The 23,668-nt window shown below is 50.9% G+C and overlaps 1 protein-coding gene across 1 annotated transcript; it reads right to left on the reverse strand.

The window, feature by feature from the left end:
- Positions 1-12,018: 12,018 nt before the first annotated feature.
- Positions 12,019-21,170, reverse strand: LOC100897339 (LIM domain transcription factor LMO4). The gene is made up of 5 exons (XM_003741503.1): positions 21,085-21,170; positions 19,159-19,357; positions 17,228-17,365; positions 12,258-12,413; positions 12,019-12,154 (listed from the first exon to the last, which is right to left on the reverse strand). The coding sequence occupies exons 2-5, from the start codon at positions 19,296-19,298 to the stop codon at positions 12,019-12,021; spliced, it is 570 nt and encodes a 189-aa protein (XP_003741551.1). The 5' UTR covers positions 19,299-19,357; positions 21,085-21,170.
- Positions 21,171-23,668: the final 2,498 nt, after the last annotated feature.

Below are 23,668 nucleotides of genomic sequence, written 5' to 3' on the forward strand. Positions count from 1 at the left end.
GAAATCGTCGACTGGGCAAATCTTGGAGGCGATCTATTCGACTTTAGCAGCTTCACAGCCGAGATGTTCAATATCTTTCTCGCAATCAACTACGCATCGGGCGCAGCATCCAAGAGTCTTCGCAACATAATGCTAAAGGCTGTGGATGACGAGCCAGGATTGACCATCTCGGGTCTGCGAAGCCTTCTGGTGAACTACGTCACTCGGGCTCGAGACTCTGCGATCGACACTTCGGACTTCAGCGATGCTTCCGCTTCCGTCAATCATGTTCAGTACAAGAATGATTTCAAGAACGGAAAGAATGGTGGACAGGGTCAGAAGAAACCGGAGTTCCCGCGCAAAACGGGTGATACGTGCTCCAGCTGTGGAGACGCACACGCCCAGCGTACCTGTCGTTTCTCTCGCGCAACCTGCAACTTCTGTGGGCGCAAGGGTCACATCAAGAAAGTATGTCGATCGCTGCAGAATCAGACTCCGAAAGATCACTGCAACTCTCTGTCCGTCAACGGATCCTCGTCCCTCGACTTGGCTGCAACGAAGAGTCGAGCCTTCGCGAGAGTTTGAGAAGTTGTGTCGTTCCTTGGTGCTTGATCTCCATTCTTTTCAGAATTTCATTCAGTGCTTCTTGTGAGATCATGCTTTACCATTTTCCGATATCCTCGTCGCCAGTTGTTGTCTCCGTCACCGTACCGCAAATTAGGAGACTTCTTTGTTTTACCTCGATAATGAATGAGATTCATCTCGTTTATTTATTGCTCTTACGCTAGCACGACAGATCATGAGTATTCGAAGACCACGCTATCAAAGGTAGCCCCTTGGGCCTTGTGAGTAGTCATGGGAGTCAGGGGAAAGTTGAGTCGGCGGCATCTGATGGCTTTGTTTGCCGGTATCTGGAAGGTACCTGTCCTTTTGTAGACAGGTGTCCAGTTTTCTCGAAGACCGCGTAACGTCAATATTGTCGCACGATGCTCCCCCGATTTCGCAACCGATCCGATCGTTTTCTGTTCCCCGAAATCTAACCATGGGCGATGGATTTCGGCGTCTGGAGCTACTGAAGGTCCAGATCCCATCGGTAGACATAAGGGTCATAGATGTTCGGTGAAGGTCGGTGAAGGTTGCTGTGATCGAAGGGGGCCACGTGATCGTGTGCAGATTCCTGGTGGCTGGTTCCTTGACTAAGTAAGGTAGTTCCCGTGGTTTCCGTTGGGTGTCGCTCTCTGATTCTAAGGTTTAAATGTTCGCGGGTCACTCTTTTGCTGACGTCATTTCCGTTGCATTTGTTTACAAGAGTGAGCGCAATGGCGCAGTTCTGCGCCAAAACCAACGGTGAGCGACCGTATCTTGGTCATCGATAGTCAAGAGACCGCGCTGCTGGGGTGTAGGCCGGCGTTCCAGCTGGGCCTTATTTCCGCGAGTCCTCAAGTGGAGATCGCTTCCGTGTCGGCAACACCGAACGGACCAGAGACGTGGAAACTCCGTTTCCCGGACCTTTTTGAAGAAGGTCTCGGAGGTCAAGTTGGAACTCAAGCACGATTGTAAGCCCACTCATTCACGAGCTCGCCCGGTAGCGCTCCCCTACCGCGAAACAGTTGACAAAGAACTAGATCGGTTATTGGAGAATGGGACGATATCACCGGTTGTTTCGTCAGCTTAGGCTTGGAAAGCCAACGGTAAAATCAGGGTTTGTGCGGATTTCTCAACAAGGCTGAACGAAGCTCTGCTCGATGTTGAGCACCCAATCCCAAACATGGAAATGATAATGACTCATGTCTCCGGAAACACGGTTTTCACCTAATTGGATCTCTCGGACGCATATCTACAATTGCCTCCCCGGGAATCGAGCCGACCGTGCACGACTGTCGCTACTCATCGCGGTCTGTCTCAATACAATCGTCTGGTTTTGGGTTGAAAACGGCACCCGCGATTTTCCAGCGGGCGATGGACCAGGCATTGGCGGGGCTCGACGGTACCCTCGTCTGGAGATTTGGGAAGTCTACTTAGACGACATCCTCGTCATGGGGTCGAACCAATTTGAGCATGATGATCGTCTCGGACGAGTTCTTGGTAGACTCCAGGAATGGGGATTCCGCCTGGGTCTTGCGAAATGTTCTTTCAATGCAAGGGAGGTGAACTACCTCGGAATGATCATCAACGCCCAAGGCATCGGCGCCGACCCTCAGAAGATTGCGGCTATTCAAAATCCACGAACTCCGTCAACTGTATCCGAAGTACGCTCCCTTCTCGGTTTGATCAAGGTACTACGGACGCTTCGCCGATCTACTTCACCGTTTGAAGTCGCAGTTCGAAGCTCGAACAGCCCGAGCCGCCCCCAGCGAATACAAGACCTCGTTGCTTGTCGACGCCTTGGTCGGTACGCTGAGATCAGAGGCAGTCATTGGCCGTCTACCGAACCTTAATCTGCTGCGTAAAAAAGTGGACTACGCACGGAAGAAGACCGAGCAGAATCTAGGAAACCCCGGGAGGACTCGAACCGACCTCAGAATATCAGACTCTGATAAGATGACTCTGAAGGACGATTTGTTTTTGCACTTCGACTCCGGAGAAGAAGATCCGGACAGGTTCATCGTCTTTGCAACCAGTCGAAATTTATCGCTCCTTCGCGAGTGTCCTGAATAGTTTGTCGATGGCACGTTTAAGGTTGCCCCACTAATGTTCACACAGTTGTACTCCATTCACGTCAAGCTAATTAAAAGGAACGTAGTTCCGGTTCTCTACGCTTCGTTGCCCGACAAGAAAGCTTCGACCTATGGTCGACTCGTGGATGTTATAACGGACTCCTTGGTATGACCCTCAGGCTATCCATGTCGACTTCGAGTTGGCGATGATTAAGACATTGGAAGCGGCGTTCCCGTCGGCTGGCATCGTCGGATGCGGCTTCCATTTCAACCAGTCCCTGTGGCGGCATATCCAAGCCGATTCAGATCTACGAGAGAAATACATGAGCTCAGGCGACTTCGCGCTCGAAATGCGTATGTTTGCGGCTCTTGCGTACGTTCCAGAGGAAGCTGTACGAGAGAGATTCGAGACTGTGCTGGAATCGAACTTCGTGAAACGAAACGCTGAGGTCTTGGCGAAGTTCCTGGACTATCTCGAGGCGACGTGGATCGGCCGGCACCGTCATCCTCCCAAAATAAAACTCGATTGGTGGAATTTGTGCACCGTAACGATTTGTTCCATGAGTCGCACCACCAATAGCGTTGAAGGATGGCATTCTGCCTTCTCCAGGAGATTGGGCGCTCAGCACCCAAACTTTTCCGAACTGTTTAAGCACTTGAAGGCTGAACAAGCGAAAACAGAGTTCACGATCGCGAACTCCCAGGCTAATGGGCGCGCCAAGCAAGCGAAGAAAGTGTATCGGGACCGCTCCAAGCGATTGAGAGAGATCGTGAAATCGTAACCCCCCCGAGATCCTCTGGGCTATTTAAAGAGTATAGCGCACAATATAAGATTCTGATGCCCTGGTCTGCTGATATGTACCTTGAAGGATAATTGACGAAGTATAGTCATTGTTCGTATGGAATTCGTAATATTTAACTCAGAGACGTCATCAAATATTCCGAAGCACTCGTCCTGAAACGGGCTCATAAATTGTTTCCCAGCGTTTAAAATGACTGGAGCTTCCATGAATTTGTCAAGGTGTTTCGAATAAATTAGGCGAGGATAAGTTTTGCGAGAAAAAGAGCCTTGGGTCAAGCGGAAATGCCGTGGAACCGATCATCTTCAGCGAGTCGAGTTCGGGCGGTCTGATCAGCGAACATGTTTCGTCCTCCGAAATCCTCTTTCCTCGATGTATGAACTAGAACTCGTGCCGCTCTGTCTTACAGGGAAAGTCCATGTGCGCAAGTCGGACTTGCGCTAAAATTGATCGCGCTCATATTGATTGCGCTCAAACGGATCGCGCTCAATTTGAATCCGCGCTCAAAATGAATCCGCGCTCAAAATGAATCCGCGCTCAAGTCGGATCTGCGCTCAAACTGGATCCGCGCTGAAATTGGATCCGCGCTCGAATCGGAGCTGCGCGCAAATCGACTTGCGCTCAAACGTGGCGTCACCGTCAAAGACCTCTCCTCGCTTCACAACTTATCAATCGATTAACATCGTAACTTCGAGCACGAAGGATACATCCGCTTCCCTCGCACCGGCAAATTCCAAGATATCTTGCTCATCGCCTTACAACGAGCATTTGCACTGATCGTGCCTGTCCGCAAGCCTCCTCGCTACGTCAGCGACCTAGACTTCTACCGCTTTCGAAGTACCTCATACTCTGGACTCGATGGTGAGCTGAAAGAAACGATAGAATATCGAGAATATGGATTGTCACGCCGATCTGCGATCCCTCTTCCGCCGAGAAGATCACTTCACCTCTCATCTTTCCTATCAGTCCCATTACACATTCGCTTTTCATTACTTCACACCAAAGATGATTCGAACGGAGACCTGGAAGGATCTAATCATCGACTCCGACTTCCACCTCTGCTTCCTTCGTCTCATTATAGGCAGCCGCGTCAGACGATGAGAGTTCCAGGTCCCTCAAACGCGCACCAAGACCAACATCTCCGTCTCAGTGGAACGCCCGCGCATTGCCAGTCCCATGTGTTTCCTTCAGATCATACAGTCTAGCCCCAACTTCCGGAACCGATAGAATGAAAACCTCGCGTCTCTGGCGGAACCAGACCGCTTCGGCTGCTAAGGCGACGCAGAGCTAAAGAGTCCTCTCGCAAGACACATTCGTCTAGCTATCGTCTGAATGGGACATCGTCATGATCTCAATGGAATTAATTTTCCTCCATAGACAACGTAATCGTCGATATTCGCTTCGGAAGACGAGCATTTATTAATCGTCTCTTAGAATAGATCCGTCCAAGTTGCGGAGGAACGACTCGAAATCATCGATATACTGTCCCAATCACAGGGGGTTGCATTGGAGAAATCCGGGTGCAAAGAACGCAACTTGCACTTGAAATTTTTCCGCAAACCTCGAGGGAAATCGGTTTCTCCGAGCTGACCGTTGATTTTGAACAAATCGAAGCCAACCAAAGTCAGCTTTCGAAGTTTGTTTTGATTCTTTCTCAGCACTCAGCACCATCCCCATCGGTGATTGACGAGATGTCGAACCACGAACGGGGTGGGTGGTGGAAAACTTTGTTCCTGGATGCATCGCCAGAACCCGTTGCATTAGATTGGTTTGGATTCTTCTACTGTTTTTTGCCAGAAACGCACAACCGCAATCTTGATCATTGGGTCCGCACTAAGGTCCTCTTCACTAATCATCCGATTATCGATTGGAGGATCCATCACTGAACTCTGGGAGAAACCGTCTCGGAGCCTTCTATTCCGAGAATGTTCACCGTTCCGAACAACAACAACGGATTTCCATTGGAATCTTAACCATCTTTAAATACGCTATAGAAGGGTCAAAATATTTTTCCCCCTCTGCCGCGCTGGTCTGATTGGAAAGAAAATCGAGTTGTAGAGCCCAACATGATAGTCAGCCTCATATAAGGACCAGCCGACTCCGATGCTTCCGAAGCTGTAGCTGTTCGAGCAAAAGCCTGATGGCGACACTGAGATTCGCTGTATGGGAGGAGAATCGAGAGTCGTTTTACGTATAATGATTTGAAGAGTGGATCTGCACTCCCTTGATATGAGTTGAGGCTGGACATTGAGGCAGAATGCCCAATTTTTCTAGAAAGGCCTCAGATGCACTCTTTCTGTCTGAAACGCTCATTTCTGGCTAAAGACCCTTCAATGAGCTCGAGTGTCCTATCCTCGTCTTGATTTCGCTTCACATATTATTTCTCGTTCCTCAAATCGCTTGTGCTGAAGAACGCCCCACAATTTTATGGTTTGAACTCCAACGTCTCGGAAGCTTTTCTCGCCCTAGGATAGACGCCGTTCCGGCTAGGCGGGGCTATTCTCGGGAGATTTCGCCCGATTTCCCCCGCGGGGATTCCCCGAGTCGAGCCACAGCTTCTTTGGGCTTGATTAGAGAAGATATCCCGTTATTCCATTATTGTCAAATCAAGACAAGATTAGAGATCAGAGGTCGAAGGCGGAGTGTGAGTCGCTCGAGACATATGCATCTGGTAGCAACGACGAGATGTGAAACCGCACATTGTTTCACGAATATGACTCGGTAACATTCTGCTCGAGTTTTGAAGTCCAACACCGATCGAGCTACAGAGGATTCGATTGAGTACTTGTGAGTGAATCCTAATCTACATGATCTTACGATGCCGCGACGAGCTGCTGACCCGATCGAAAGAGTTCGGCAATATGCGCGCGGATTCGGACCGGGCTACCACAGTGCAGACGTCGATGTTGTGAGGTGCGAGCTGTGCAATAGGTCGTTGATTGCCTCCAAGGAATACTACGTCCAGCAGCACCTCAGTAGTGTGCGACGCACAAGACGATGGCAGCTGTCAGTTTCTTCCAATGGTGAAGAAAGCGTCGATGAGCGTAATCCTTGGAGAAGATTCTTCCAACGCGGATCTGTGCAAGAAGATGGTAGAAACCAATGTCCCGCTCTTCAAGACTCAGCATCCGTCTTTTCGAGATTTCATGCTCAAGTACTGTGGGAGAAAGCTTCCGGACCATACGACTCTAAGCAAGAATCATCTCAAACGACTATACGGAGACACCATTGCGAGAATCAGATCCAGTATTGGAGACGAACATATTTGGGTGTCTGTCGAAGTAACGACCGGTGCCAAAGGTCAGCACGATAACGTTCTGCTCCTAGTGACCGACGCAGCTCCCTGCATGAAAAAGGCCGGTTGGTCTTCGGAAGTTCTATTTCCAAAGATGATTCACGTTACCTGCGTCGCCCACAGACTTCAATGCCTATTCCGCCCGCTTTTTCTGCCTGAGCTGCCTATATTTTGATGCCCAATTTCCCAACCTCCAGTTATGAGCACTACGAGAAATCAGTGCGGGAATGCACGCCTACCGGGCTCCTGGAAATGGCTTGATGCCTGGATACATGAGGATAGATGAAAAGAGAAATGAATGTGAAACTCCCATTGCGCTTGAATTTTCGGGAGATATTTGTGGCATCTTATTCATGGTTTATGAGTTCGGCCAAGGAATTCATGTGCTCGGGTTTGAGCATTTCTTTCAAGAGGGCATACGGACACGTCGAAGACAACAGAAAGGTATTATTCACCTCAGAGAGTAGGTGAATGGGGAATTCGAGACTTCAGAAAGCAATTTTTTGAACCACCTTTCAAATTATAACAGGCTCGGAGAAAGTAAGGACTCTCAGTTGACTCCAGAACGCTTTTAGAAACGTGTGGTCTTGCGTGGGAGCAGGCGCGCCAATTCTTGAGGTTTTGCTCTTTCCATCCAACGGACAATTCCGATCGTCGACAGGCGCTTCTCAGGACGGGATTGGTCGGGGCTCGAGGAAGTACTTGGCTTGCTGCAGATGCAACGGCATTTAATCGGAGGACGTGAATCATTTTCTTGAATATGTCATCTCCCGATCGTTGATTAGGGGTTGCATAGGCGTGATGAAGGTTCTTAACCCATAGTTTTGGAAAATTCCTACATGGAATAATGTGGTTGATGATGCAGTTTTTTGGGGATCGTCAGCGGGGAGTATTTCAATTGAGCAGGTCTTCCTTGTATACTGGGCTTTTCACCCGGTTCTGCGTTGACGATATGAGAATCCCCGAGAAACTCTGCACCCGCGACGAAGCTACATAGAAATGACCGTTTGAGAAGACAGGCTCATTCAATTCGATACCGACGCGCGAAAACGACCGACCCTGGGATTTCTCAATCGTCATGCAGAAACTCAGTCGGAATGGATATTGTCTCCGTCGGATATTACATCCGGACAATGGGTCGCACCTTGTCTCGGAGGGTTCAAGACCGTACAACAATAGATCTCGATAGGAAGCACATTCGGATATACGCGGACGCGTCCCCGCGCTCTCAAAAACGCATCGAGAAAACTCCCAGGGTCTCGTGAGTCAGCAGCGAGTTCTTCGGCCACGTCGGAGTTGGACTGGGTTGGTATATACACACAAAGAATATTCAGAATTCATGGGGTGATGGGTAAAGCTCCGAATGGAAATGTTTATAATTATGGAAGTTGCGAACGGCTCCGAGAAGTGATTCCTTGCCGCCTTGAGTCGCGGTCGGTCTCAAAGAAGAATTCCGCCCTGTTGTTCTTGATAATCTCGCAAAGAAGCGAAGGTTGGCCTCGCGGCTGGGAGGTTCGCCCTGACCGAAGTGAGGTGGGCTCTCCGTACTATCAGCGTAGGTGAAGCTAGATACTGCTCGGGTTTGTGCTGAGGCCCGTTTCTAGAAGCATGCTATTTCTGCATTGGCTCTCTAGTATCCCCTCTTTGACTCGTTCGATGAAGATCATCAGCGGGCGTCCTCCTCCATTTAATTGTAAGCCGAAGCCGATATCTGAACACTTATACTTTTCTCGTCCTCTACCGCTTTCCCGGTACGTCTAGGTCTGCTTTCGAGTGAGCTCCGCGATTCTTAAGATCGCTTCCGGTTATCTACATATTTGTCGACATTGATCCCTGTCTCTCGGAGTATCTTCCGGTCAGTTTCCTCCAAAGGTCCTGTGCATCAGTCGATGACGAGCCAAGTTCGCCATCGACGAGCTCATTCGATATTCCCTGGTATCCCTAGCGCCCGTTTTATCTCCAGGGTATCCCTAAAATAGGAGACCTCACCTAGACTCAATAAGCAAAGGTGATTCATAATCAGCTTCCAGCTTCCGGGATGTTTTGTCCATGTAGTATAGTAAATGTTCCTCCCACCGTCGTCGTGGGGTGAATAGATCACGACGGCGCCCTGATGTGAATGTTAGTTCATTCCGGGATACATATGCTGTGCTTCGGACGTGGTCGACTTGATGCCAGCGATCTCTAGGCCGACTTTGCGACGCCGCAATGATTCAATGTAGACCAAGTCAATGCCGAGTCGGCTCGATGCAGGTCGAGTCGGTGCCGAGACCATCCGACTCTGAACGGGTCGATGCCGCGCGTCTGGACGTCGAGATTGCTCGACACCGGACATTTCGATGCTCGAGCCAGGGGCATGTCAGATTTATCGTGACGCGGACCTCATGGGCGCATTCTATCGTATAGTTGGATGCGTATATGCTTCTCCCTCTGACTATACGCCGAAGGAGATGAGCGACGAATCGACGGCCTACATTCTAAAGAATCTCGGAGCTCCTAAAGAGCCGACGTGCAAGCCTGCGTTCGGACCGGACGCGCCTGACCAACGCTGGGCCACCCACACGCCTCACCGCTCGCTGTAAATCCTGGTGACAAAACCGATGCGAAGCATTATGTCATATTTCTCATAGCAACATCCTTCCACTTTGCTCCCTTGTGTCGCGGAGGGATAAGCCGGAGAAAATACACGAAGGTCACGGGTAAATCTAGGACATCTAGGAGGAGGAGAGCAAGGACGGCTCGGCACAATTTTGGCGGTTACAGCGAGCGGGCGTTTGGGACTCTGAACCAGTGTTTGATGATGGATGATCGCGGGTGACATTCTGGATCAACTCCGGTCGATTCCATCGCGAGACAAGTCTTCCACGACTGGATGCTTGTCCCGGTGTCTTCGTTTCGGTGCCTCATATTTCACCATACTTCCTGTGTCATAAGGGTGGCCTCAAATACAAGGGCATTAGAGGGGCGAAGAGTACCCTCAATCAGACGGTCCAGGTTCGAGGGTAGAGAGCAGGCAAGCCTCACGAAGATGGAAATGAGATAGGATCATCTTAATCTGTGATTTGTGGTGGCTCAGAGAGAGAGATGGTTTTCCGGGTACCCGTACCTCTGGTCCATGCCGCGGCATCGACGGCATGCCGAGCTGAAAGAACTCTGAGATTGAAAATCGCGAGTTCTAATCGAAGATCTTTACAATGTTCTCAACTTTATTCCATGACGCAATCATTTGCTTCGCTTGCTTCAATACAATCATCAGTTGATCATTCACTTAGCATATCGACCAGTCAACCATCGATAACCTGGGACTCATCCTTTTTATAATAAAGCCAACCGCCTGGATCACTCAGCCCGAATTTACTTCAGCGCCCGGATTTGGATCTCGACGTCTTCAGTTTCCCCAAAGGCAGCGGAAAGTCCGGGAATCTCAGGTGAGCACAGATTCCAAAAGTGATCTGGCGTTGCGCAACTCATTCTCAGTGGGTCACCTTGACCTGGTGTTCCATGGATGACGTACCAATCAGTGCCTCATTCGGGAATGAAGCCCAGCATTCCGCGTGGATCATTGTTCTAGCTCGATTTTCAGATCCGCTCTTGTACCCTGTTTCTCATGACAGCCTCGCGACACGCACGCGTTGCTTACGGTCGTAAATCAAAGTGAGCAATCGAGGAGTCTCGGAAGAGAGCGGTCAAGATACCTTCAATATCCTTTTGGAAGAAATCGAATTGGACGATGAAGAGGAAGAGAATGAGACCGGAGTTCGCTGAAGCAGGGGCACGGTTCTCTTTCTGCCTCCCTAGATGTCCAAAGGATTCCGAAGATGGGAATACGAAGGATTGTTACGGAGCGTAGATGAAATGGTGCTCTCGACCAAACGTGCAGGAGGAGACGATTTTCGTCTTTGACAAATTTATTTCCCGTCAAAAACTCATACTTCGTGATAGTATTGCTTTAGGACTTGCCATAAAAAGAGAGCGGGAGTGTATGACGTCGCCGGCCGCGATGCCTCTCAACAATCAGTTTTCCAAAGTAATAGAAGATAGTATAAATATCAAAAGATGTCTCCTTGTAACTCTTTCATCCAACTTTGGGAAGCGCTTATCCTTCACGCGTACTTTTGAGCTCGTCGTTCGATTTGAAATTCATTCCAGTATTCTCTTCTGCCTTTTGTGGGTTTTCTACAATTTCGACAAGATCGTCTTCATTTCTCGATGCTCCCAGAGTGTTGAATTTCGATATTCTCTCGGCCATACAAATCAGGGTCCGTTTCCAGAGCCAGGTAACTTCTCTAGGAGCGAGACGATCTTCTCGCTCGATTAGTAGATAACAATTAGGATGATATTGAGATGCAGAGATTCGAAGAGCAAAGTGAAAGGAAGACGTTCATTACACGGAGATTGTATCCATCGTCCTCGTCGTTGCCGTCCATCCTTAAAGCGTTTCCTTCCTCTCGACTGCTTCCTTGCCGTGCGCGTTAGCCGCTGCGAACAACACGTGGTCAAGCGGCGAGCTCCTTGTAAAGTATTGTTATGCAGTAATTTCATCTATGTACAATTTTTACAGGCGGAGTTCCGCCAAGTGGATAGATTCCCAGTTCCCGAGAGAGGGAAGAGAAATGAATTCCCCCTCCCCTCCCGGGAAATTAAGAACTCCATCAGCAAGTACATCCCGAAAGTTCACGACTCACGGATTTGATGTTGGGGAAAAGATCAATTATCACAGACAACGCCCTATTTCGACATGATTGCCTCGCAGTTCTACCAGTTCTTATGATCAATGTTCTTGTTGATGTCCTCGAACTTTTTGGAGCTGGGATCTTCATTTCTTCCCACACCGGGGAGAATCACCACTGTCCTCTCAGTTCAGGTATTGCTCCAGCACAACGAAGAAACCATGTGCCGTGTCTCACGTGAGCAGAAGAGAAAGTCACTCACTCGAGGACAGAGAGCGGATATACAGGTATGTATCCTTCTCTTTGAACTTCTTCGAAGCGTCAATCGAGAGAGTGAGATTGAAGCTCAGAGCTCCTCACAAAATCTGCTGGTTGGTTTCTACGTCGCGTCGTGATCGAGATGGAAATCATCATCTTGCCTCGTCGAGTCATATCAGAGGCAAGGTCGTTCTCTACAAACTCTGGTAGCTGCATCCAGCCTGTTGCGGGGGCAAAGGAGATTCGCTTTGCTGTTGGTTTGCAGTCATCGTTGCTGCTGCGGTTAGATGATGCGACTGTTGTTGCTGCTGCATTTCAAAGCTGGCCCCTCGCTTGAGAGCGTTGCCTGCTCGGGAACGTCACACTTTGATGGCCTGGCCGCCAGGAACATTGTTTTGGGCTTTACGGCCCCGGCCGCGTCCGGTACCTGTCGAAGTCTTGAGCATCTTCAGAGAATCTTGCTCGCAGAACAACGACCCGTTCACCAGGTTGTACCTGTAACGAGAAAGGGGCTATTAGATCTTAAGCCACACGGGAGAGAGGGTGGGGGGCTCAAGTCAAGAAAATCGCAAAGCAAGGGATTGAATCCTCAACTGACCTGTCGCCGGGCTTGAGTTGATTCTGGCACTTGACGCACGAAAAACACGTTGGGTGATAAACTTGACCGCCTCGCATAGACGGGGCACGCATGACGTAATCATTCGCAGGAATCATCTGATTACACGCTGCACACATTCCAGGCGACCCGAACATCCTGGAATATAGAATTTCCGCGTGAAATTTTCTGCATCGGGTGTCAAGTTCCAGGGGTTTGACGAACATGAAATGAGACATCCCGGGTGCTGAGAAAAGCTGGTGTCAGCATAGATAGGTTTGTGGAATAGAAGCGCTTGAACAGCAGGTGTAAATGCGAGGAATTGCCGGAGTAAGGTCCTCCCAGCGAGAACTCGAATAAATTATAATGCAGGCTCCGTGTCTTCCTCGTCATCATTGTCGCCGTCTGGGAGGATTCATTGAAAGAAATGATTGAAGTTCGCCCCTTCCAATCTTCTCCGTTTTCTGCCCGCGCGCTCGTTCCCCGACGAATGGAGGCTCGGAGAGCTCTTCGGCCGATTGCTTTCACGATTCCGCAGGGACTGCCAGGCAGCTCGGCGCTCCGGCGGAAAAACTTCTCTCAATTTGAGTGCTGTGCTCCAGGACGGACGTGGCCGACGAAAGCCTCCGCAGACGTTGCTCGTGATTCGATAGGAAGTTGCACGGAAAAAAAAATCCCGGAGGGGGAGACTACGCGCGCGGTGTAATAATCGCATCATGACGGGAAGATCATCGCTTCAATACATGACCGGGAGCTGGCTCTTGGCTACTTCCGACCGCTCGACCGAGAGCTCTCTCAGGTCCGTCGTCTCTGTCGACCCTTCATCAGAGATCAGATGGAACTGAACGTATCGGGGAGGAACAAGGGAAGGAACGAGGGAATGATGGACGGGACGGACGGGACGGACGCACAAAGAGGGAGCTTTATTTGCGCTCTCGTATCATCACAGCGACCGATTCCTCCACCGTCCTCACCCTGAACAAGGAGCAGCCGCTCTTCTTCTGTGAGCAAATATGAAATAAGCTCTCGCCGGCCTACACTGAATACAAGCACAAATCAGCCCGTATCCTCTCTCGGATTCTCACCGGTCTTTCCGATTGCGCCGATCGGAAAACTGCACGGTGCGTCGCCAAACAGAGGCGTAATTTGATGGCACAATGAGTGTAGCAACCTGAGACTCGAGCGAAGGAATGGAGGGCGGTTCGGCATGAGCATCATGTCACGCAATGACTCGGCGCTAACAAATGATCTCACGGCTTCTGATTGAATGCGTTTATCCCGTTGCTTCCTGAAGCCTGGTCACGAACTTGGGCTCAGCCGTCCTCCCCTTCGACCGCGATCGGAAGATCGTAAACCGAGATCCTCATCTTGCCTTAAGGTGTGCTCAATTGTGCAATCTCTCTCCGTCCTCCCGCCAACATGCTGCCACGACACCTCTTCTCTGCGCTTATCTCGCTGTTCCTCAGTAGGCATTGCAGCCGCGCAACCCTATGCAGGCCAAGCTGCTGGTCCGCACCGACTCCGCCCCTCGACATCCCTGAGGGACTTTTGATCTCTGTTGCTTTCCAGCTATTAGCAGCCGGGAGACGGATCCTTTCGCTCGGCTTCTCGCCCGTGACGATGAGTCTTCTCTTGACACGAAAATTCCCTTCCTGGTTCATTGGGCATAATCCCGCGCTCTATTCCTCCGAGAGCAGCGATGAACCCGCAATCTGAGGGGTAGGAGTGCTCTCGAAGATTTGGAGCCCTGAAGGACGTTTAATCTTTCTTTGTGCGCAGACTAACCGTCATCATCGACTCCGCATTCGACGAAAAAAGACCGTCAAGTACGGTCGAGCCTCTTCTGCCGTGACAAGCATGACCAAAAAGGTCTAGGTTCCGATGACGGCTCTTGTGGCGAAGCACTGCCCGCGACCAAACATTTCTGGCCAACCCTGCACGACTATGTAAAAATACTGGAGGGACCGAGCGCCGGATGATCCAAAGAAAGGCAGCGGATTTTTTTTCTCCCGAGCTAACGACGCTTCTCGACATTCGAATACGGATGGGGACACCTCATCCGGCTCTGGGGGTTTTCGAGCTCAATAATAAACATTGTGAGCGGGAAGCTATCCGGAGAACAGGCGACCAGACGCAGAAAGAATATATCAGACACGTTCCTAGTAGAACTACGTCGACTATCCGCGTGCTTCCGCTTCGCACCTCGAGTGACTTTGTTCGCGCTCTTGCACGTTTCTTGTTCGTCTTCGGTTCCCGCTAACCGTTCTGGCGGAAGGCTTCCCAAAGCGACGGGGAATTGCATGGCTCTTCCATCCCGCAAAACTGCGTATTGAGTCTGACACTTGATTCTCTTGTCAGGTAAGCTTGAAGATTCAAGTCGATTGAGTAGTATACGTAATTCACAGGTACGAGCAGAATCCGGAAAATCCAGACCGACGCGTCGAGGGCTAGCCTTACTCAGCGGGTATGTCACAGCGGGAGATCAGAGGACCCTCCGACAGGCGTCACCATCGAGCTGTTACCTCGACGAGTGTCTGAACGACACAAAGGCAAGGAAAAAATTAGTGAGTGGGCGCGGGGAGTGGCTGCGGGGTGGTTGGGGACGAAGAGAAGGAGGACCGCACACCGAAGGAGACGTTAATGGCGTAATGGACTCTTCCGATAGTGGGCTGCAGGAAGGGGGAAATAGCAAAGTACGGGACGAAGGAAGGGGATGAGGCGTGCAGAAAAGGGATCATCTTGCCTCTGGCCGCCGTCGCGCCGCCCGCCACTGTCTCGCCGCCAGTTGGTACACTCCGCCAGTGAGCAGAATCAGTAGAATGTTGCTGGCACCGCAGCATATAGCTCCGGCCGACAAGCGAAGAAATCCATACTCAAACGTTCGCCTCGCTCTTTCCTTCCTCATCGCAGTTGCTTTCACTTTTCCTCCCCGTCTCAGGCTAATTCGGTGGCCTCGTAGTATCCCACACATTACTTCGATATAATCATGTTTCCCCAGAGTAAAATGGAGCAGTTCTTTCTGACAATCCTTGTTTCCCTTGTTTCTCTCCACTTCTCCCTTCAGCTCTGATTCTCGCTCATCACATCGTGTTTTCCCCCGATTCATCCTTCGCTCCCTCCATACCGTGACACGAGCTTCCCGATCCTTTTCGACGAGCCGCTATTTCCGATTCGCTCATTCGGCACCAACTTCGAATTAAAGAATTCTTCGCGTATCGATGAATCTCGTGAAGGAGGACGGTCATGCCCACCCAGTTTTGCTCGGGCCTCCCGGCTGAAGATGCGACAGTCCCACAGGGAGGAATCTGGGAAACTTGTCCTCCTCCAGTCCATTCATCCTGAAGCTCGCGGGCGCATCCTGCTTTGAGGTTCTGTCTTTCATCGATTAGGTCAGGAGGAAGTCTATCTTCCCCATCTTCTCACACCAGGAGCGAATCTCGTAGCCCGAATGATCGCAATTCGGAACGTATCGACCAATATTTTCGATTAGCTTCAGCCATCACCTCTTCACTTCCGAGAAACCAACTCAGAGTCCACAGTTCAGAGAGCCGGGGGCCGTCGAGCGTCCAGGAGGAGGCGGCAGGCGACTGAGGGCTCGAGAGAGGTTATGGTGGACAAACTTGGCAATTGCGAGAAGCTCCAAGTCGGGGAAGGGGACAGGAAGGGTAAAGTGCTTGCCTGCCCGCGCGCTTGCCAGTTTCCTTGCCTGCCCATCCGCACGCCGGTCGAGCCTCAGCTTGGGACTACCGTCGAGAATGAAGAGTGAGGGAGAGCGGTGGCGGCCGGGAAGCAAAGGGGGCACAGACATGGGGATTGAAGGCGGAGAGGGGGCTAATCGCCATAATACCTTAGAAACACCTTTGAAAGCCCTTAAAAGGCCCGAGCGCTATCCCTGCTCCCCCAGGCTCCCCTCCGAACACATTAGTGTTGTGTACGCCCGCTGCCGCCGCCACCGCTGCTGCCGCCCGCCTGCCCGTCCGCCTAGAGGAGAAGGGCTGGCGAGGGATTGTAATGCACTTATGGGAGAAGGAACACAGACTTGGATATGCTTTTAGTGTCGTAGAGGAGGGGAACCTGCATCCCCTTGCTCTCTTCATCCCCTTCCCATGCCCTCGCGTCCTCCTCCCCACCCTGGACGCCTGGGCGCCGACGAGACGAGCAACTCTTTCAAAACTTCACCAGAAATCGTCGTTGAACGGTATGGTCCGGGTCAAGGAGCTAGACCTGGCTTGAGAGGCGATGTGATCCATGGGGTATTCCCCGCACCATTCGCTTGATTAGTGACATATGATAATTGGACGGGCTCTCTCGCGGGCTTTTCTGTGAAGCTGAGGTCTTCTGGGCCGCAATCATGAGCTATCAGCACAGATAGAATGTGAGCGACTCCCGGAACGTTTGAATATACAAAAGCTCCTCAAACTTCGAGGGTCAGAGACGGGATCGAGCACCGGTATTGAGGTTGTGTAGCGTTAGCAGCACGGATGCATTGCGTAAGCGACGGAGAACGCGGCCGCCCCGCTCCTACCCCGCCCTTCTATTCAACCCCTGCCCGTTTTCCACCCACTGCCCTTCTGTTCTAAAAGCAGCAACTTGAAAGTGCACTTAGGACGATAGGGCGAATAGGGTGAGGGAAAAGGGAAGACGAGAGGGAGGGATGCGGATAAGCGAAGAGAAACTAGAGAGGAGAGAACACTTATGAGGGGAAGGGGGTATTCCGGGGAAATTACACGGGCTGGCGGTGACGATCGAGAGGGACGACGAGCTTGGGATAGAGGGCCTCGAGAACACGGGAGGGGACGGGATTCAGAAAGTTCGCTCTTGTCCCGGAAAAGCGTCGATCGGCATTCCGTCTACAGTTTCCGAGCGTCGTTTTGGGTGCAAGAGGCATCTGCTCGGTGAGCGCGACAAAATTTTTGGGATGATGGGAAGTGCACTGTATGATTTGCGCAAGCCGTGTATCGATTGATATTCACCTGACGTAATCGGTCCGGCACAGTATCATGTCGTTCTTGAAGAAGCAGGATGTTCCGATGTCGGCAAGAGGCGTAGCGCACAATGAGCATTTCAAACACGAATGATGCCAGTATCTATCCATTGCATGAAGAAAATATCTGGAAGAAAAAACAGATAATTCAGTATGAAAGTCAATTTACGGTCAAAATATCAAAAAAGGTTTTGGCATCTTCCAGAGCCCCCGATGGTACGGAACCCTCAGGCTCGGAGGCGTAAAAACGATTCCGAGCAGGAGACATGATCTCATTTGACCGGCGCGAATGGGGCGCTCTTCCGAAGACGTAGCCCTCATCAAAAGAATTCATATCGAACGCGGGACCACCATCGTTGCGGCGGTCCCGAATACAATTCTCGAAGTCGATCGATATTCCCTGTTGGGAAATTGAGGTTCTCAATTATGAATCAGGATTCGAAGATAAGTCGAGATTGCTCGAGGAGGCGATAGCGCCCACCCTGATAACCTTTCTTGCCGCTCCTGCGGCAATGGCGAGAGAGATTATCAGATGACTTCGGAAAACTCCGGGAGGGAAAAAGGGAACTCGCAGAAGAAATCGGATAGGAACGATTCACAGCAGAGGCAAGCGTCCGATGATATCATCTCCGGAGTCATTAGCCCCGCTGGCGGGACATCTGTTCCTTCTGAGGGATCATCCGATCATCGACCGGGAACTCCTGTAGTTCCGAGACTTTCGATTAAGATTGGATTGAGTGATCCAGGGCCGAGAACCGCGAACTTTAATTGTTACCTCTCCCCAGGGGAGACTTGTAGATAGAGCGCCGGCGACGGGTGATGAGTCCGAAGAAAAACTTCGCAAAACTCTCCCTTTTACCATGTGTTAGCCGTAAGGCCATGAGCCTCCATGGGCGAGCCATGATAAATCCGGGCCGATCTCGATTATGATGGCGAGCTGAGTTCAACAGAGAGTATGGTTTCTGAACGAGTCGACTGGGCATCGATCTAAGAATAAGGTAGTGAATGCGCGAAGATTGTGGCCGTTATGTCGGATGTGATTCGGGATAGCTCCTTCACACAGAGAAAGCTCTGACTCGAAATCATCTCCCTGATGCGATCAAAAATGAAAGGAGAGACATGGTTTCGCGATCTCATGGATGGCGTCGCGTTGTTGAGAACAGGATCAATGATTTCGCTGATGAAATCGATGCCTCGTTAATGAGATGAGAAGACAATCGTTTGTGATCTTGGATCTCGAGTTTATAGACTGACGTTCATGGAAGATCGTCCTCGTTCGGAAATTTTCTGCGTTATCCACTTGAGTGAGTCTGTTCTCTGATTAGAACGAATGTAATAGCGTCATAGGTGAGGCTCGAATGGCATGGTTTCCATGCATTCTGAACACTCTCGAGATGAGCAAACTTCCCCACCTCTCGTAATTGGCCCTCGAGTTATGCGGCGAACACTGAAGGCTCCCCTAAACATCGATGCTGATGAATGGACGAATCGATCCAGGGTGAGAAATCGCGACAGCGGAGTTCTTATCCGCCGATCTTTTCGGTACCGACTCGGGCCGACTTGCACGTTCGGGAAAGAGCATTTCCTCAAATTTCTCACTACTCACAGGAATAATGTATCATATCTCGCCGGAATAAGCTAGCATGCTGCCATCAGCGCGCAGAAAGCCAATGAGTAGAGAGCCACATGGCTGTAACATGATTGAGTATTTTTCACTCCCTATCAAACGTAGGATTCTCAAGAAATACGCGTCGAGCATCAAGAAGCTGAAGTCAGCTGACGAAGTTACTACTTATAATGGTCAAACTGGGAGATCCCTCGAAGAATCGGAAATTCAAAGATGAGACTGAATATGTCAAAATCGGAGATTTTCAGGCATGAAACCGCCGAGAGATCTTCGGGAGAGCTGTACGAACGTACCTGTCTTGGATTGCACCTCCGCAGGCCGCACATGGTCGGTTCGCAGGAGGCGACGGTTGGACGCCGCCGTGGTTGGCATGGCCTAGGCTACCCGCAGGGGCGCCCGTCGGTGATGGGTGTGCGTGGGGAGGCATGATCATCTCAGATGGCGGTGACAGAAGCACTCCAGCTCCTGAAGAAAGTCCCAGGCCACTGCTACCTGGAATAGGTAAAAAAAATGTTCAATTTAAGGGCGACTAATGACCCCTTAAGTCCGTATTTGGCTCGGTAACTCTTTCGGTACCCAACTGGCCACATCTTCATTAGGAACTTCGCAGAAGACCTGGATCGACTCGTCTGCGACTGAAAAGAGGATTCGATCGAATCCAACTGGGCCTTGGAGGATGCCTTGCCGGAGTAAAAATGGATTTCCATCTAGCGGTAGGGAGCCGGCGGAAGACCGCTACCGAGACTTTCTCGGAGCCTACGGGCGTCTCTCGAATGAGGGGAAAAATGGGATGAGTCCGAGTTCCTGGCACCGAAGTTCTGTCATGACTTGGCAGAGGTATGCTGGTGGGTGGAGCCGGTCGACAGATGGATCTGTTGGGAGCTCGAAGGAGAGAAGCCCACGCGTGCGAGGAAGATAGGGTGAACAGCAGGGGCGCGATACAGATAAGCGAATGAGAGAGCGAGCAAAAGAGAGAGAGGATCGAGCAGCATTAAAACTTGGCCATACGGAAAGCACGGAGCATGCTATCTAGCTCGGATTCAGAAGAAACTTTTTCAATTAACGCAAAAGTCAAGTTCAATCAGACATTCCAGAGCGAGGGAAAGCACGCTAGCGGGCCAGACAGACGATCGGACGCACGAAGCGACGGGGATAGCAGAAGCAAATCGAGAGAAGAAGAACGGAACAGTAGAGAGCGTAGTCAAACATCGAAGAACAAAGGAAAAGGCGCTGAAATCAGGGGCTCGTCAGCACTGGGAGAGACTGAGAAGATGCTGTGCATTTCTCTGAGGACGAATAATGGTCGGCCTCTGAAATTCGAATGAGACTCTTCTCCCGTTTTCTTCTCTCTTTGGTAGTATGACAGGCGGGAAACATTCCCATGTTTCCTTGGCGTCTTCATGCATTTCGACGCGGTACCCCATGAAACAAATTCTGAATCAATGAGTAGACCTCGTTTTCGGCATTGATTCCGAGCCTCGGGTATTCGATATGATCCACCATCAGCGCATTGAGTGAGACTGGATCCTACTATCATTTTCGAAACCTAATCGACCAGATCGCGAGGAAATCGCTCTAGCGGAGACATTCGGAGTATTTTCGCGAGACGAAGACGGGTCATCGATCCGCGCTGCTTGCCAACGGTCCCATGTTCCAGCTACCCTCCGAAGCCTCATTTCTTGCTCTGAGTCTCGAATCGCGAATCTCCCTGTCCCACGACACATTGACATGCTCCCCTCTCCCCTGTTCAGTATCGTGGCCTGCCATCTCAGTCAGATCCTTATATGGGCATTTCTTTGCCGGTATTGCTATTTTCTTCCCGTTCAGTGCCCTCTCGATTCTCCTCCGTCTGTTGCTGCCGTCAATGCAATATTTTCTTGCCCACTTCTCGAAATACAGCAGCTGGGGGACCGAAAGCGCTGAAAATCGGCTGACTGACTGAGATGGGTGAGAAAACACAAGCGAAAGAAGTATCTGCGATCGGAAGAGTGGTGCGTGGACATAAATAAACCGTTTTTCGCAGAGATGGACCCCCGATCTCTACTCCTGATACGCCAGCACCCTTCGCTCAAGTTATCGTCGGGAACGGGCTGGTCACTCATTATCCTGCTTGAGGTTCCAGTCCCGTTTCAGGATGCAGCAGATCCAGTAAACTCTGAGATTATTTACAGCTTCGAACCCCACTATAGAGAACAGTACGAGAATTGGCCGAGCCTCACCTTCGAAATTGTAGAATTGATGGTGGTTAGCACCGACCTGCTGACTCGACGGTGCCGACGCAGGATCTATATTGGACAGCTGATCGGAACCAGGGGAGGATCTTGAATCCGAAGGTGTGAAGGGATCCCAGCTAGGAGGTCTTTGAGGATTTGGGGTTAAGGGATGACTAAGGGGGGGTGTTCCGCAAGGTAGCGCGCCGTCACTCCAACCTACTGGCGGGGTCCATGGTACCGGAGTGCGTCGACCTCTGGAAACAAAGGAAATACTCAGTTTTTAAATGCCATCAGGCTTAGTAATCGGGAATTCCACACCCTGACACCTCTTCACCGCAGCAGGGACGCGGCCGTGAGGTATAAATGCGATGTCCCGAATAATATCGTACGTGAACTTCGAACTTGGACGGCGTGGGGAAAGCAACGGAAGGGTCAGGAGTCGGTGGCAAACCCAGAAGTCTAGGTAAATACCGACAATAGATCCCCACAATCAGCATACGGCAATTTTCCGAATTTCCTCTTCCGGACGGGACCTCGGCCGCAAGGTGTCCGGACCTTCTGCCGCTCGCCGGAGACTATCTGATCCTGATCGATCCCGGAGCATGGGAAGTCGCGCAAAACTATCGGCTCAGGTCCCCTTCCCTCTCCACGGCGTCGAGAACTGACCGTGTCTTTGATTCTGTCAAGAATACACGCATCTCGAGACGAGTTTGGACTATGCCGCAGAATGCAGGCGCCGGGAAGCTGCTCCCGAGCCAGTCTGCGATCGAATGTGTACTATGGTGAATATCGCGAGACGTTTTCCTATCAAGTCCGCAATCGCAACTGGGAAGCCGAAGATACAACAGAGAATGATTTCCTCATAAATCAACCGAAGTTATGAGTCCATTCTCTTCCCGTTGTGTCGCGCGATGCCGTGGAACACGCAAGGAGAACGACTGGCGCTGGAGAGAGGGACACAGAGAAGAAAGAGCATGGAGATCGGAAGGAGGGACTTGGGCGTACCGACGTAGAGCCTATCTAATTATCCTAATTATAAGCCATACCCCATAGACCGCGCTCGTCCTCCAGCACGATCCCTCCGCACTACTCTCTATTCTCTCTCATTCGCTGAGCCCCTGCCCCGATCGTCTGGTCGTCGAGCATCGTATGAGGGCTGCGTAGCACTCCCGCCAAAATAGCCTCGGGCAACCTCAAAATAATTAAATTCATTAATTAACTCCCCTCCTCGTCGTCGCCGCTATTCCTCTCAAAAGAGGGGTTCACAGGAGGACAGGGGCGGCAGAGCGTCGCTGGCCGAACGAACGACGATTATTCCGGGGTAGCAATGGCTCTTCTTCCTTGAACTAACTAGGTGATGTCTAACCGATGGTTCATTCCTACAATCACGAAGTTCTTTCCAGACAAAACTCTTGGAGGGGCTCTGCGCGGCCGGGTTTGTCAATTAAGTGATACTCGAGCTTGGTCGCCCAGCGCAGATCATGCTGCCGTGTTCTTCATCGGGAGAATCTTGAGGAGGATCATCTCGTGGAGTTTCCGGGAAGAATGTGGTGTACCCGCGAATAAGTTTCGGGGCCATCTACAATCCCCTCGACATTTCTTGAAGGGCCTCCCTGGCGCTTGAGAATCCGTCTCCGATAGTTATCGACTAGCAGAGTCACGTTTGTCTGCGACAAATTTTCAAGGTTCGATCAGATATCCAGCCCGGACTGAATACGCATAGGTATAGAGCAATCTACCTGGATTCGAACGAAGCTCAGGATTGTGCCTCGCCGAAGCACCCAATACTTTCTTATGTCGGAGCAGCGCCCGGCCTAAAGGCAAAAGGTCCTCAAGCACCAGACTTCGCTTCTTGCGAGCATGGATTCCGAGTGGGAAAATTCCGAGAAAACGATCACTTGTCTAGGAAACTAGAGATCACGGAAAACGCTAAAACTCCGGACGGAATGAGAAGATCCGTATACATGCTCGGGGTTCTCCGACCCAGCGAGCCGCCAGAATCAGAACGCACCATGGACCCGCGATGTTCCATTCTTCGAGTACCATGTGAATGTCCGTGCCTTCCCTCCTAATCCCGTCGAGCGTGTTCCGGCCTCTCCGGATTCGGCTGTTGAAAATCCCCTTCAGCGTCCCTCACCTACACACATTTTTCCGCCTGGTCGGTTCCCCGTGTCAAGCAAGATCAATTCCGAACGCGGGTTCCTGGCCGGGACACCAACTGCAGGTTGCATGAATGGCTCGTTGCTCGCCTGATGCTCAACTGTAGACTCATTACTTAATTTCATACGTCTGCTGAAAAGTTCGCCGACCGAACAACAAACCTTCAGATGCACCCGCCGAACTCTTCCAGATTACTGCCCTACCAATTTCCCCGGATTCTGAGTTTTCATAGGAAATAGAGAGATCCCGAAATCAATCCAATGCAGCGAATAACTGACAAGATCTCATTCCCAGTCACTCGGGGAAGACATCTTCGAAGTGTGCTTGATCCGCTAAATTAGGGGTCACCCGGACCTGCGTCAGAGTACCCTCGGACTCCTCTCTTTTTTGAAACAATGATAATCGCTCAAAGATCTCCCTGCGGTCGAAC

Source organism: Galendromus occidentalis, unplaced genomic scaffold (assembly GCF_000255335.2).
Source record: "Galendromus occidentalis unplaced genomic scaffold, Mocc_1.1 scf7180000077183, whole genome shotgun sequence".
Taxonomy (NCBI): domain Eukaryota; kingdom Metazoa; phylum Arthropoda; class Arachnida; order Mesostigmata; family Phytoseiidae; genus Galendromus; species Galendromus occidentalis.

Bases quoted from the DNA above. Each gene is read 5' to 3' on its own strand.
- LOC100897339 (XM_003741503.1), bottom strand. From the start codon at position 19,298: ATGATCATGCCTCCCCACGCACACCCATCACCGACGGGCGCCCCTGCG. The intron at 17,366-19,158 runs GTACGTTCGTAC...TTTTTCTTCCAG, and splicing joins GGAGGTGCAATCCAAGACAG to ATATTTTCTTCATGCAATGG. The intron at 12,414-17,227 runs GTGAATATCAAT...TCTATATTCCAG, and splicing joins TGCCGGACCGATTACGTCAG to GATGTTCGGGTCGCCTGGAA.